The sequence below is a fragment of the Telmatherina bonti genome, assembly GCF_933228915.1.
Source record: "Telmatherina bonti genome assembly, chromosome: 21".
Classification (NCBI taxonomy): Eukaryota; Metazoa; Chordata; class Actinopteri; order Atheriniformes; family Telmatherinidae; genus Telmatherina; species Telmatherina bonti.
The window spans coordinates 29,354,561-29,370,139 of NC_136630.1; the positions used below are offsets into that span (position 1 = coordinate 29,354,561).

Consider the following 15,579-nt stretch of genomic DNA (forward strand, 5'->3'; position numbering starts at 1 on the left):
GACGCCCTGTTGAGCTGATGAAGATGTTTTCATAGTGATACAGAGTAGATTACAGAGTAAGCACACAACACTTCCACTGTTGATGAGATACTTTCTCATTCTCTGTATTAAAGATGAGTAAATTTACTCCCATCATCCACTCTGGTTCACATTCAGCATTTCTTGTCTTCCTTCATTTCTGACCACGTCCAATCTGCAGCTTTAATCTGTTCTTAATAACCCCTCTGAAAAATTCTGGCACCTTCAGGGTTAATACCTTTTTCCCCAGTAGGATGCAAAAGTTTTATTTCTGTCAAGTAAAATGAGTGTCATAGTAAAGTCGATAAGCTCTTACTCTGCTAACCGTCTCGTCTTTGCAAACAGTTTGATTTTGGTGACGTAGCCGTCCACCAGGCCATCCACACCATCGAGTACTGCCTGGGCTGCATCTCCAACACAGCATCTTACCTGCGACTCTGGGCCCTCAGCCTGGCCCACGCACGTACGTAGACACATGCAAATAAAGAGCCAGGATTTACTGCTGCATTTTGGTGGAAAGCATCTGGTCTTGTCGCTGTGTGCAGAGCTGTCGGAGGTGCTCTGGTCCATGGTGATGCACCTGGGTCTCTCCTCCAGGAGCGGAGGCGGCTTCTTTGGCTTGTCAATCATCTTCTCTGCCTTCGCCACCCTCACCGTCGCCATCCTGCTCATCATGGAGGGGCTGTCTGCGTTCTTGCATGCCCTGCGTCTGCACTGGTTCGAAACACACACACGCTCACACACGCAAATCATCTTTACTGAGTTTATGTCAACACATTGTGCTCCAGTCCTGATCTCATTTCTTCATCTTTCTCCTCCAAACTGCTCGACCATTTCATCAGGATCTGTCACTTTTAGAGCAAATAACTCCATATCTAACCTGACAGTAGTAAAAACATATGGAAATAAAGTGTCATCCAAATTTGTTGTTCATACAGTTGTGCTCATATTTATTCATCCCCTTTCATTAAACAAGGAAAAACACAGCTGCCTGTAAAATAAGCTGAAACTGACTAAAGTAATAATAAATAAATATTTTATAAAAATCATTACATTATTTTCTAATTCTGGTTCAATAGAAATTTTTTAAAAGCAAACAAATAAGATAATTTATTACATATTCCATCAGTCATAAAGTAATATTTAGTTGAACAATCCTTTAATGTTTCCGCTCCAGTCAGGTGTTTTCTGTTCCTCTCAGTCAGACTTCTGCACCTGTTGACAGGTATTTTGTCCCACTGTTCAACAGAAAAGTCTCTCATTTGTCAAGGACACATTTGTTTGTTTGTTTTTCTTTCTTCAACTCAATTAAATGAAAAAACATTGTCTTATATTACTAAATTATATTTTTGCAAATTTTTAGTTATTGTTCCTTTTTTAAGTCTCCAGTTATTTGAGTGACTGTTGTAAATTCAGCTTTTCTTTAATGAAAGGGGATGAAGACATGTGAGCACAACTGTACATCTAAAGGTACTTTAACAGCCACAGTAGTCCAGTAATATATTTAAATAAATCCATCGTATGATACATACATATGATGAATACATATGAGCACAGCTGTATATCATTAGCTGTAATCACAATAGTTTTATTATTATTGTCCAAAGGTAAAGAAAAGTACTTTTACTTTACTTTCTTACTGCAAACTAAGTGATGTTGGAGTTTAAGGGGTCTTCTGCAGAAATACTTTGTCTGCTGGACAACGTTTCTGTCAGAGGCTGACTGTAAAAACGCACAAACTGCATCTTTTCTCTGTTTTCCTGGAAATAAGTAAAGAAATGAGGACAGTATGAAGACCTTTAGACAGAACTATAAACCTTCCATGCATGTGTGTGTTCTGAGCAGATCCAGATAGTACAGCTTTACATTCCCACCCTGACACTACATATAAACACCTGTTCACCAGTCTCTGGCAGTTTTTCAGGTTAGCATGCACACGAGGAATGTCAGCTGGATTAAACATTCCCATATTAGTTTAATGATGTTCCATACAGAATTCCAGATAAGCCCCAGCAGAGCCAGGATCCAGCAGCTCCCGGCTTTATCTCCACAAGGCTGCGGTGCAACAACAGATAGCTGCTGCATACCACACTCATGGATTAGCATGGAGCGTAGCCTGGAACATGTATCAGGAGTTACGGACGTTGTGGTGTAGATGGAGACGCTCAGAGAGCTTATGGTGTCCTGCATTTCTCAGATGTTCAGTACTGTAGATCACATTTCATCACTAACACGACCATGTTGCTAAGAGACCTTGAATTTCACCTGGACATGATGATGAAGACACTTCCTGTCAAACCTTCCACCAATCAGAGAGCTTAAATTAACGATAATATCTAATCAGGAGCAGCCAAAGATCTAGAAAAGAGTAGAAAGTTTGATGCGTTGCTAAAAAAGAAGAAAAATGTTCTTTACGTTGCTAAACCAGCGACAGCTGTACGTTTCTAATAAACAGAGCCAGTAAAACCATGCTGTCTACAGCGGGTCTGATCCCAGTTTGGTCCCAGATGCATCATGGCAAAGTCCCAGTTTATGGAAACTGTGTTGAGTCATTCTTGTCTGAACACAATTAGTGGAGCCAGTCTGATGGAGTTGCATTATTTTCTTACAAAGGTACAACAAGCTAACGTTTACACTGCTAAGCTCTTCGCTAAAACAGATGCTAACATTAGCTGAGGTGTTTTAAGGTGGATGGAGGTGTTTTAAGGTGGATGGAGGTGGATGTGGCGGATCCAGACTCCTGGATTTTTATTCCACAGACTTTCAGATTGATGCTCTAACATTTGTCCACATAAAGGACACGGAAGATGGTCTAAATACTTATTATCCGTCTTCACCGCAGAGCATAAATGGGCCGTATCAGAGTACTTGTTTTGTTCAACTAAATTCAGTTTTATTTGTACAGTTGTGCTCATATTTATTCATCCCCTTTCATTAAAGAAGGAAAAAAACAGCTGAATGTAAAATAAGATGAAATTGACTAAAGTAATAATAAATAAATATTTTATAAAAATCATTACATTATTTTCCAATTCTGGTTCAATAGGATTTTTTTTTTTTTTAAAAAGCAAACAAATAGGATAATTTATTACATATTCCATCAGTCATAAAGTAATATTTAGTTGAACAATCCTTTAATGTTTCCGCTCCAGTCAGGTGTTTTCTGTTCCTCTCAGTCAGACTTCTGCACCTGTTGGCAGGTATTTTGTCCCACTGTTCAACAGAAAAGTCTCTCATTTGTCCAGGACCCATTTGTTTGTTTTCTTTCTTCAACTCAATTAAATGAAAAAACACTAAATTATATTTTTGCAAATGTTTAGTTATTGTTCCTTTTGTAAGTCTCCAGTTATTTGAGTGACTGTTGTAAATTCAGCCTTTTCTTTAATGAAAGGGGATGAATACATATGAGCACAGCTGTACATCTAAAGGTACTTTAACAGCCACAGTAGTCCAGTAATATATTTAAATAAATACTTCGTATGATACACATAAGTCCAGTTTATAACATGTGTAAACTAATTGTTAAAATAAAGAGCTGGCTAAGGAGCGCAGCAGCAGATTGGATCAGATCTTTGCTTTGATTCAACCCTCCACATGTTGTTAACAACTCCGCTGCTCTCCGCGAAGTTTAACCCGGCGGAGGGGTATTTTTCACACAGATGAGTGAATGGAAACATCCGTGTTCAAAGTGAGAAGCAGTCAGCCTGAACTCTCTCCTCACTTTTCACACACACATGTTGATGAGCTGTCTGAACTAATAGGAGTGTGAGTCTGTGTTAAATACACACATTTTTTCCACATCCCCAGCTGTGGGAGAAGCAGATGAGAGGATCACTTATTTTTTTCCTCTTTTTAAGTGTCAAAGCTCGGGCAGGCCAAATATTTGCCATGACTGGGAGACATTCCTGGGCACTCCCCTCGCTGCCTGAGACCAGGACCAAGCGGGAGGTTCCCCTCATGAATTAAGCCGGCTGTCAGAGGGTTTCAGGATTAAAGAATTACACTGTTCTGATTGTTGATGTGAAAATAAATCCAGATTAAATGTGGAAAACAGCAACAAAGAGTTACTGGCGGAGATCCATACCATCAGTGAGTCATACAGTCTCCATCTGTAACTGATTCATTTAGTCTGAATCACACTGAACTGACTCATTTAACCGTCTTATTTGTTTTAAATACCTTAAACTTTTCATTTATGATGGTTCTCCTTACAAAATTCCCAGTTTTCCTGTTATCTGAAGGAGCAGGAACCAGAGAAAGTCAATCTACTTTATGTTGTTTATTTAATGAACAGCTTGAGAAGTATGGAATTAGATTTGTTCCATAATCTCCAAGCAAAACTTTTTAAAACTCAAGCAAAAAAAAAACAACAATTAATCCAAAACTTTCTAAAACTTAAGTAAAATAAATTATTTCAAAATCAAAAATGATCAATCATCATGAAAACTATTTTTATTTGGTTAAGTTTTGTTTGCAGTTTCCTCTTCCTCTTTCTTCTCGCTATTTTGGTTGCGCTTCACAGTCTTTGGTTTTGATTCTTGATTGTTTGGTTTAATTTCTGACACAAACCTTTCATGGGTGGGTTCTTTTCAGGGGCGCATTCCGATTGGCTGGTGAGTTTTGGAGTTTTTGTTGTTTTTGCTTGAGTTTTAAAAGGTTTTCTTGGAGATTATGGAACAAATCTAATTCCAGACAGAAGAGTCTGGAGGAGGAAAGAGGAAGCTGTGGTTACTTTCACACAGATCTGAGCCTTGTCCTCATCAGGCCATCAGCACATCAGCTGATCATTATTTTACTGGTGTATTTGGTGCATTTTTGTCTTCACAACCTCAAACATCTATTTTTGATGGATATTATGTTTAAAAAAAAACAAAAAAACCTAAAACACAAAATTAACTTAAGTTAAATGACATTACAACATTTTAAAACTAAGTAAAATAGTACTGCATGCATAAGCAGTTATTTCTATCCTCTACACTGGTACCAGTTGCATCACTCAGACCAGTGGCTCTGAACCAGTTTGAGTCATGACCCCATGATAACATGCGCGGTGTACGCGACGACTGAGTGGTTAAATGTGTGGTTTCCCAGATGTTTCTTCTAAATACAAGGCTGTAAAACAGTCAGAATCTTCATAATTCAGGAGAATAAAGTGGGTTTTGGTGGATTCGGTTCACTGCTGTAACAAAGCACCTAAATGCCAAGAAGGCCAGGTTCTGGTTTCTAATATGACATGGGTACTGACTTTATTGTTTATGCATTAGTGAATTAAAAGTCGTGCGTTGTCGCTACATTAAAGGTTTAATGTGACGTATAAGCCTCACTGAAAAAATCTGCTAAAGGTCTGTAGAGCATCTTTAACCCTTTAGGGTCCTGGTCCACCTGGTTTGCAATGACTATGATGATTTTCTTAAAATAATTGTGGAAATAAAGCTGCCTGAGTACGGAAGCAGAAATCAGTCTTTCCCCCCCCCCTTTTTTTTTTTTTCAGTGGTTATGTTGAGATAACGACTTAATTTTCTTGTTATCTCGAGATAATGAAGAGTGTTTTCTCCTGAACATGGGATAATTATCTCGTAATCACAACAAAATAAAGTTGGTTATCTCGAGATAATGGCGTTAAAAAAACATGTGACCACGACGGTTCCCGGTTTCCGTAGCCTGAGCATCTCTACCAGTTGGTTTGGGTAGGTAAAACCAAAACTAAGTGTTTATTATAACAATCCTGTTTCAAATTTCAACTATTTCACTGATTGTGTTATTGTAGACTAAAAGCTCAACCAGTTGCTAAAAAACATTTATTTTGATTATTTTTGTCCAAAACAAATATAAAAATGCAGAGAAACATTTTTTTCTCAATGGAACATTAAAGGGTTGAAGGATCTACGGTAGCCGGCGTGGATCAAAAAGCACCACGTATTTCATGCAGTCTTCACTGCCTGTAGGATGTTCAGAAGCTGCATTTACTGACTATTTATTTATTATTTTAACGTTTATCTGCAAACATCTCGACCTCGAAACGTTTCAGTAAACACAGTCCAGGACTGAAGGAGTGGACGAAGCAGGTCTGAACCGGAGGAGCATGTCCACCCTGATGTGTCTCCATCATGGTGTCCAGAGGTTCAGGTTAACTAACCAGTTAAACCAGTTGAACCAGTTACAGTTGTTGGTTGAGCTGATGAGGAAGATGAAGATCTGCAGCTTTTCTTCTGGTTATCATTCAGATTTCTGCTTCATATCTTCAAACAATTCATAGTTTTCACTTTTCCTGTTCGCCTGGCTCCATCTTCTCTGATCAGGATTGATCTGGAGATTGATCATGTTGATCTATTTAATGACACACTCCTCATCGATCTTCTCTGTCTGGCTTTTCCTTTCAGGGTGGAGTTCCAGAACAAGTTCTACTCCGGCCAGGGCTTCAAGTTTGTCCCCTTCTCGTTCGAGAGCATCCTGGAAGGACGATTTGACGAGTGATGGGAGCGTCCACCTTCCCCCTCTCTGCTGTTTGGCGTGCACGACCCTCCGTCTCCCTCTAGTGACAGTTTTATTGTGCATGAGCTACAATCCAGATGTTGAGGCAGATTTTTGTTCAGCTTTACTCCTCCAGTTCTCCACCTTCATCCTTTCTGTGGTGACGTTCCCTTTCAGGACTAAAGTTTTCCTGGATGACACCTCCCAACCGGGCAGGTTGGCGACGCTGTCCACATCTTTGTGGAGGGAGAGATGAAAGTCTGATGACCACCCCGACCTTGCAGGAAAACTAAAACCATGATTATCTCCGGTCTTCTGCCAAGTCTCTAGTAGATCACTTTTAAACGGAAGCAGCTTTTAACAGGAAAACCTTCATCTCTGCAGACGAGACCGGAACGCAAACCACACTTTCATTTCCACCATTTCTCATTCACCAAAACAAAGTTGGTTTTTGGTCCGACGGTAGTTTTACAGCTGCAGAGGAACAAAGAAGATTTTTGTTTTTATGTATGGGAATAAAGAGTTTCTGTCCCAGTTCTGAAACTGAACCAGTCAGAACCAGAACCAGTTAGAACCAGACAGAACCAGTTAGAACCAGACAGAACCGGTCAGAAGCTGCTTTCTTTACTTGTGTAGACGTACAGAGAGAAATGTGAAAGTGAATAAATGAAATATAAATCGATACATCTGGACCAAGCTGGTTGCTAACGATCATCCTCGTCATCCTGTCTTTGACGGAAATAAAAGAGAACCTGTTGGAGTGAAGAACTGAGGTCTGGACTCTGCAGCAGGGTCAGAGACCCAGTTATCCAGATTACTGGAATATGTGGCTGTAATTGGTCACCTGCTGTCAGCTCCGCCCCTTTTACATCAAGCTGTGAAAACACCTGGTTGGGACAGGTGATCACCAGCTCAGTGCGACTTCTGTGCTGGTCGGAGAAAACCCGGACTGCGTGTTCAGACCTCAGCTTTGCTCTGTGCTGTGATCCGTAAACTTCCTGCATTCGTTCTGTGATTTGTTGTGAACGTGTTGAAGAGTAAAACCTGGTATTTCACTTCCTGCTGCTTGCTAAGTTTGGGGGAAAAATATAACTAATGAAGAATAAAATGAAAGCGTGTATCTGTCAACATGATTCTCTGCTTTAATGTCTCCCAGCTTTAAAGGTGAGGGTGTCATGGTTGGGTATGTAAGCAGCGTGCGCCAAAGCTTCCGTCTTCCCAACAAGGAAAAGGTCGTGGTTCACCACCCGGTCCAAACTCCACCAGAGGATCATCAATAAGTTAAAGAAGTTTGATCTTTCAGAATCTACAGAGCAGAATCGGAGAGGGAAATCTGAACAGAACAAGGACAAAGGAAAGTCGGAGTGTGTTGAGTGTTTTAGCTTCAGATCGCAGCGCTTCTCCTGAAATTCACCTTGTAGAAAAGCTCAGAATGAAAAGGCAACGCAGTCTTCGTATCATCTTTTCTTTCATAAACAGTGAAAACATTGTCAGAAACTTTCAGATCTTCAGCTCAGCTCTGTGACTGAGACGTAAAAATCTAGCAGAGTAAAAAAGAAGCTGAGTGTCCGTCTGAAGCAGCAGTAACACCTGTAGACACGTCAGAAAATGTCTGCAGTTCCTGCCTGAAAACTCTGCCTCTGTCTTCTCCCGTCTTACGGCTCCTGAGCCGCAGCTTGTCCCAGTAAGACCTGGAAATCAGGCGACAGCACCAGTTTGTAGTGGACGTTTCCCAACACCATCATGTTTCCATTCTGGCCGTCAGACAGACGGACGGACACCAGTTGCTGCAGGAAGAAGGACAGTCAGGTTCTGCAGGATTCACCTGGAGCTGCAGCAGGAAATATTCATCTCCAAAAGATATTTCAGTTTATGATTTAATTCAGAAGTGTCAACAATATTCCCTTCAAATCTATTCTAAAATAAATTATTCAGTTAAATCTGAAACATTTCATGTAAAAATGCTAAATTATTTAAAAAGTTTAAAAAAATTAGTTAATTTTAGAAGTTTATGAAAAATATTTTTATTTATTACGTCAAATAAAATCTAAAAATGCAACAAAACAATTTAATTATTTTAAAAATGCTCAAACTTAAAAAAACATTGACCAAATTTAATACAATAAATGATTTTCTTAAATAAAAATGCAAAGCTGATAAACTAAGTTAAATACATTTAATTAAATTAAATTAAATTAAATTAAAAAAACTAATAAAAATGTAATGTAACAGAAAACAAAATAAAAATGCACTGAATCAAATTAAATTAATGACTAACTTTTTATTTATTAAACTAAGTCTTATTTTAAAGAAAATAACTTGAATTTTTATTAACAAATTAAAGAAATAAATTAAACTTCTGAAATTTTCCTGCAGCCACATCATACACAACACACACACACACACACACACACACACACACACACACACCTGCAGGAAGGAAAAAGCCGCTCCCTCTGAGACGTCCATGACGATGTCTCCCAGCTTCAGTTCCATCTTTCCGGACTTCCTGATCTGCAGTTTTCCCAGGAATCCTTCAGGGAACTGGGAAAGGACCGCACAGTTTTCCTTCTGGCCAGATTCCTGCAGGAGGCGCACAGCTGTAACATCTGGATCACAACTAACTCCTACAACTGCAGTTTTACACCAAAACCACCAGAAACCTCAGGAGAAGGAGGCAGGAGAGCCAGACTCCAGCTGGAGAAGGTGGAGGCAGCGCAGAACCAGCCAGAAGTCCACGCTTGTCCTGGAAACTCACGTGTGACTGCAGATGTGCAGATGTTCTGCCTTCGGACTTTCCTTCCTTCTTTGCAGGCTTCCCAGACGTGGATCCAGGAGCAGCCTGGTCCTTCGGTGCAGACGCCCTGCCAGGCATGCAGTCTGGCAGCTGCATGAAGAAGAGCTCCTCTCCTCCAGACAGGCGGAGGTCCTGCAGCAGCTTCACCAGGGACAGCTGATCTGGATTCTGCAGCTCTGCGTGCTGAGACGACCTGCCTCCAGCTCCACAGGACGGCGCTCTGAACAGAGGAGAGCTCTGCCGGCCTGCCAGCACCACAAACACATGCAGGAGCCGTGAGGAAGAGGAACTTTCCCTTCTCAAGGCTCTGACTCTGGATTTACAGAAAATAAAACCACAAACTGCTGAAAGTGTTTCTCACGTGATGTGGACGGGGTGTGAGACGTGGAGACGTCGCTGGACTGACACAGCGGCAGCTGGATGGGCTTCAGCTTGGCGTCATTCCTCAGACCGGGGTCATCGATGAACTGAAGGGAAGATCATTGTTAAAGCAGTAAAACATCAGTTTCTCCGACAGGGCCGTTGCTACACACAGAGCTCTACGGGGGCCCAGGGCCCCCCATCAGTCCCCACCACACAGAACAGACATATGATCCATCTACCGCTGTGTTCATATGTATTCATCTCCTTTCATTACAGAAAAGGCTGAATTTACAACAGTCACTCAAATAACTGGAGACTTAAAAAAGGAACAATAACTAAAAATGTGCAAAAATATAATTTAGTAATATAAGACACTGTTTTTTCATTTAATTGAGTTGAAGAAAGAAAAAACAAAAACAAACTGGTCCTGGACAAATGAGAGACTTTTCTGTTGAACAGTGGGACAAAATACCTGTCAACAGGTGCAGAAGTCTGACTGAGAGGAACAGAAAACACCTGACTGGAGCGGAAACATTAAAGGATTGTTCTACTAAATATTACTTTATGACTGATGGAATATGTAATAAATTATCTTATTTGTTTGCTTTTAAAATATTTCTATTGAACCAGAATTAGAAAATAATGTAATGATTTTCATAAAATGTTTTTATTTATTATTACTTTAGTCAGTTTCAGCTTATTTTCCAGGCAGCTGTTTTTTTCCCTTCTTTAATGAATAAATATGAGCACAACTGTACTTCCCTTTCCTAAACCTGAAAACAAAAAACAAACAACGTGAACATGTGTGAACTTTTCTTTCCAACAAATAATCTCCAGAAACTGTAAAATTATTGCACATTTGACCTTTTTCTCTTTCCAAAGTTAAACAAAGTTAAAACTAAACACAACACAGCGCGTCCCATCACAACCTGGAGATTTTAATGGCGTTTACTCTAGGTGGTGGTCAGTGTTGTATCCGTGGTTCATCGGCTGTTTCGGGTCCCACAACACCCTCACCTCGGCGACCCCACCAGGGCTGATGGAGCCCCAGCTTGTGTCTAAGTAGCCACTGATCCTCCTGCTCGATCCACAGCCATCTTCCTGCTTTCTCTGCTGCACCTGATGTTTGGAAGGTTTTCTTTTCTGCAGCCCATTCACTCCTAACATCTTCAGGGTCTTGATGAGGGACTGACCGGGAAATCCTCTGCAGCCGACATGGAAGGGGTAACAGCAGGTTTTCCATCCCCCACTCCGACACTCGCTGCCAGCTCCCGCTTCCTCTCAAAGGACTCTTCACAGTTTACCCACAGATTTAAAATATACTACAAACGTTACAGGCGGTCCTTGGGTTGCGTGGTTCTCCACTTTATGATGCTCATTAGATAAATGTTAATAAAAAAATAGAGCAAGTTTACATAATACATGTATTTACATAGTTATTAAGTGATTGAGGGGTTATTTAGGGGTTAATTAAGGGTAAAACTCCGACTTAGGAGGAATTTCTGGTCTACGCCGTGGCGTAGGGACGAAGCTCGTTCGTAAACCAGGACCGCCTGTACTTATATAGTTATGGATGTAAAACTGTATTTAAACTATTTTCACTTTAACAGCAACATGAAACTAAAGTCTGAACATGTCATGAAATCTTCCGCCAGTGTTTTCTGAATGATGGACATCCAGAGAAGAGCTGACTGCGTTTAACCGTATTTCCAGGGTCTCATCCATCCGTTCTTCAGTAAACGGGTTTTTTCTGCCTGGAACGACAGACGCAGGCAGACTGGGTGACATGTTACATGTAACCGTCATGTTCTGTGTTTCTGGCTTCACTACGTCCCTTCAGCGCAGACTTTTACAGAGTGTCATTAAACACGAGACTGGCAGCTGCTTTCAGGACTGATGTTCCAGATGTTTGCAGAGATTTTTGTTTGGTTATTTATTCATATTGAGGTGTAACTACTAGAGCCGTGACGATATGCTTTTGTTCCGATTCGATGCCGATTTTTTTGGTACTGATTCAATTTAAATTGCGATTCTCACAATTCTATAATATTGCTGATTTCTGTAGATTAAAAACAAAAAAATGTATAAAACTGTTTTTTTGCTCAACATTTTTCTTGATTTCAATCAGGAAAAAACAAACCAGCAGCCAGATCATCATTCGGCTGCTATAATGCCTAAGAAGACAAATAAAAATATTACAAATAACAAAATTTTATCATGGATTATTCTTATTTATTTGAAAAAAATATCAATTTTTTTTTTTTTTTTTTTTTTTTAACAAAAAAATTGATTTTAAAAATTGGGAAGCAAAAAATCCCGATTTTTGATTTTCCATTCGATTTTCCCACCCCTATAAATTACAGATTAAACATCACGCAGGAGGATTTTAATTAGTGTGGACGGATGGTGGGACAGTTTTTCTTTCTTATCTTTGTGGCTGTAGCTCCGGAGTGGGGGGGGGGGGGGGGGGGGGGGGGGGGGGGGGGGCGGATTTCCAAACCGTCTTATTGGGAGGAAACAACTTTTCTTTGCTTTTCCTCCCAAACCATAATCTGCATCACTTCTTCTTCAGGCGTTATTGGAGTTGGAAGACGCCGCTTCCTGTTTGGTTGCTGGCTAGTCCGTTTGCAAGAGAACCGAGACCCCCGGCTTTCAGTCAGACCAGAGTTGGTCTTTGGTCCACGTTAGAGTACATCTGCTGTTTAAACTGCGCTAAACCAATCGTAGCAGAGGTGAACATGCTCTTAGATCAGCTCGTCCATCCCTACAGGCTGCACCTACGCTCTGTTAACGAGGTTCACACACTTACACATCACTTTTTACCACAAACTACCAGCTCAGCATCGGTCTCCGTCCATCTGGTGACATCCACGTAGGAAGAATGATGACTTACAGGTTGATGTGGACGCTGATAAAACAAAATATGAATCTTCATCACTCACATCATCTCTCTGCAGTTTACTGAGTAAAAGATCTTCATCCTCTGCAGAGTCTTTCCCCTCCTTCTTCACCTGTCTGCAGACAGCTGAGGAGGTGGAGTCATGCAGCCCTGCAGCTCCATGCCAGCCTGCAGAGAGAAGAGGATGACTGTGAAAGAGGAAGAGGAGATTCCTCTTGAAACAACCAGACTGTGAGCAGAAAGAGGTTCTGATGTGTGGTTCCCAGAGTCTCTAAGAGTACTATGGGAGGAAGGGCCTTTAGCTATCAGGCTCCTCTCTTCTGGAACCAGCTCCCACCGTGGGTTCGGGAGGCAGACTCCCTCCACACCTTTAAGATGGAGCTGAAAACCTTCCTTTTCCATGATTCTTATAGTTAGGATATGAGCATCTCCTGAGTTGGAGTCTGCATGTACGGGACCCAACTGTCCAGGTTCTGCTCATTGCTCTTATAGTTATGGGTAGTCTAGCCATCCATTACTTATGTAGCAATGGGGATGTTACCTGATGCACTGAGAAGTATCTCGCTCTATTTCTCTAATATATTAATGTATAAATATATGACAATACTGCCGTCTCTAACTTATTTCTCCTTTTTTCTGCAGGTCTTCCTGAATAAGTGCAGTTGTACATGTTGATCTGTCTTTCCTGTCCTCTCCACCACAACCAGTCGAGGCAGATGGCTGCCCTCCCTGAGCCGGGTTCTGCCGGAGGTTTTCTTCCTGTTAAAGGGGAGTTTTTTCCTTCCCACTGTCGCCGCGTGCAGCTCAGGATGGAGGATTGGATCCAAGTCATGACTCGATGCAATCAGTTGGTTTCTATGTAAAGTTCCTGAAACAACGTTGTTGTGAAGCAGCGCTCTACAAATAAAGCTGGACTGAATCGACGTACCAGGTCTGCGCTCGGAGTCGGCAGGACCCTGTTCAAAGATGGAGTGTGACTGGATGACTCGAGGTCTCTCCCTCCTCCGGTCTCTGTTCTCTCTCCGCCTCTCATCCCTCTCTTTTCTCTCCTTTTTCGGAGCAACGTGAACCTCTTCCTTTAACCTGAGAGGGAAAACGTGACGACGAAAACCAGAGGTGAGTTCACCATTAAACCCGACTGAAATCACCACTGATGATGGTCACTCACTCATCTTTATTCTTCCTCACGGCGTGGACGTTAGGCTCAAACGTTTTCTTTGGAAAGAAAGAAAACAAGATTATAGTAATACTGAGTATGTATCATTTGTACGCAGAGGAGATGCTAAAACATCACGCTGGAACGACTTTTTACAGACATGATGCTCCATCAGACTCACAATCAGCTCAAATTTTCCATCACATGATAAATATAAGATTGAGTAAATTAAAGTAAATGATGATGAAAATAAATTATGTTTCATCATCTGACCTGTTGTTTCTCTTCTACTAGGAACAAAACTGAACAAAAATAAAACTTGAGACGTAATAATCAGGTTTTGAACTTTTTTTTTTACATTTGATTTTCCGACTATAAGGTTTAAGAAATATATAGATAAAATTCATTTTAAAAACAATGACATGACAAATTCTTGATACATTTTATCTGAAAAACAAAAAATTATTAATAAAAGCTTAACAAAAAAATTAGAAATTGTAATTAACTTTAAAAACATGCAATAATCTAAGTAAATCAGGATTATGACTTTATGGTAGATTTAATTAGCTGAATATTAAATTTAAAAATGAAAATATCTAAACAAATAAATGAAACAATAAACTGGCATCTAATTAAAACGATCATAACGTTTTATGTGCAGAATATTACATCTAAAAAAAAACCAACAAAATCAGTGTAATGTTATTTTTTTTCTTCTACTTTTACCCAGAGATCCAAACACACATCTGGGCCACTTCTGGCAGCTGTGACCCACTTCCTAGACTCTGTTATGTGGGCTACATGTAACCTAAAGACCCTAATCCGGACCTAACCTGGATTACTGTGTTGTGAGGAACCCTCCTTCTCCAACTCTGGTCAGATCTGCACAATTCAAGGCCAAATGTGGGCCATAACTGGTCCGAACCTTCCCTGCTTTCTGGGTTGGGTCATTCTGCTCTTATTGTTTACATCCCCCCACGTGTGGGCATTACCTTTGTTTTTTTTATGGCTCCCCCCAGAGTCAAGTCTCTGGTTCTGAGAGATGTCAGTCTTCCAGGTTGACTGGAGGAGGACAGAGTTCTGACCCGGCCGAAGAGTCCTTTTCCCGGGCTGAAAGTAGAACCAGCAGAGCCAGAAGAACCGGCTGGTTCCGTTGGGTCTGTCATGTTTTGCGCCAGTTCCAGTCCTGCTATTTCCCTGGTGTTTCCAGTAACAGTACTGGTTATATCCTGAACAGAACCGTGGCAGTGAGAGGGGTTTGTTGTTTCTTTCTATGGTCTGTAATCCCAGAGGAAGGAGACCTCAGGTCTGTTTAAGCAGCTAGACCTCTGTGTTCCCAGTCATGATGGTCAAACCCACCAGCATCACACTGAACCGGGTTTATGGTCAAACCCACTAGCATCATGCATGTTTATGACGCCAAAAATGTCTCCGTTTGCTACAAACATAAACTGTTCGGCCTTAGTCGACATTTTTCCCGAAGATAACTGTCATTAAACGGGTTTCCTGCATAGGTGTACAAGCAAAACACGATCCAGAAAAACAACACAAAACAAAAATGACATTGCCAGGACGCTTTGCCGCCTGTTGTATTTGGTTAGGGTCTATAATTTCCGTCTTTTTTGTTGCTTCTGGTTCTTTACATAGACATATATATATATACAGAGGCGCCTCGCTGAGCGCTGGACCGTAGACCCGCCGCCATATTGGATGGGTCTCTGCTTTCCAGTCTTGCTGCAGAATCGCACAAACAAAATACTTTTCTACATAACTGGCTGATAAATAATGTTAACACAGTGCATAATCTACTAAATGCAAATGATAAATTTTACCCATATGAGGTGTTTTATGGAAAAATATGATACTGATGTTTCA

General features: G+C 40.8%; 2 protein-coding genes across 11 annotated transcripts in view; one reads left to right on the forward strand and one right to left on the reverse strand.

The window, feature by feature from the left end:
- atp6v0a1b (ATPase H+ transporting V0 subunit a1b) overlaps positions 1-6,492 on the forward strand; it is a gene marked incomplete at both ends in the record, with an annotated part of 37,773 nt that extends 31,281 nt beyond the window's left edge. For all 10 annotated transcript variants that reach the window (XM_079261078.1, XM_079261075.1, XM_079261079.1 and 7 more), the window contains 3 exons: positions 364-481; positions 564-735; positions 6,399-6,492. In XM_079261078.1, coding sequence (XP_079117204.1) covers positions 364-481; positions 564-735; positions 6,399-6,492 — 384 coding nt within the window. The remainder of the gene's footprint in view (positions 1-363; positions 482-563; positions 736-6,398) is intronic.
- A 1,652-nt stretch (positions 6,493-8,144) lies between these two features.
- LOC306771641 (DNA-directed RNA polymerase III subunit RPC4) lies at positions 8,145-15,094 on the reverse strand (the record flags this gene model as incomplete). Its single annotated transcript, XM_079260906.1, has 8 exons — positions 14,697-15,094; positions 13,717-13,763; positions 13,477-13,631; positions 12,592-12,716; positions 9,648-9,753; positions 9,248-9,531; positions 8,920-9,072; positions 8,145-8,276 (listed from the first exon to the last, which is right to left on the reverse strand). Exons 1-8 carry the CDS (start codon positions 14,868-14,870, stop codon positions 8,145-8,147), a joined length of 1,176 nt encoding a protein of 391 aa, XP_079117032.1. The 5' UTR covers positions 14,871-15,094.
- Positions 15,095-15,579: the final 485 nt, after the last annotated feature.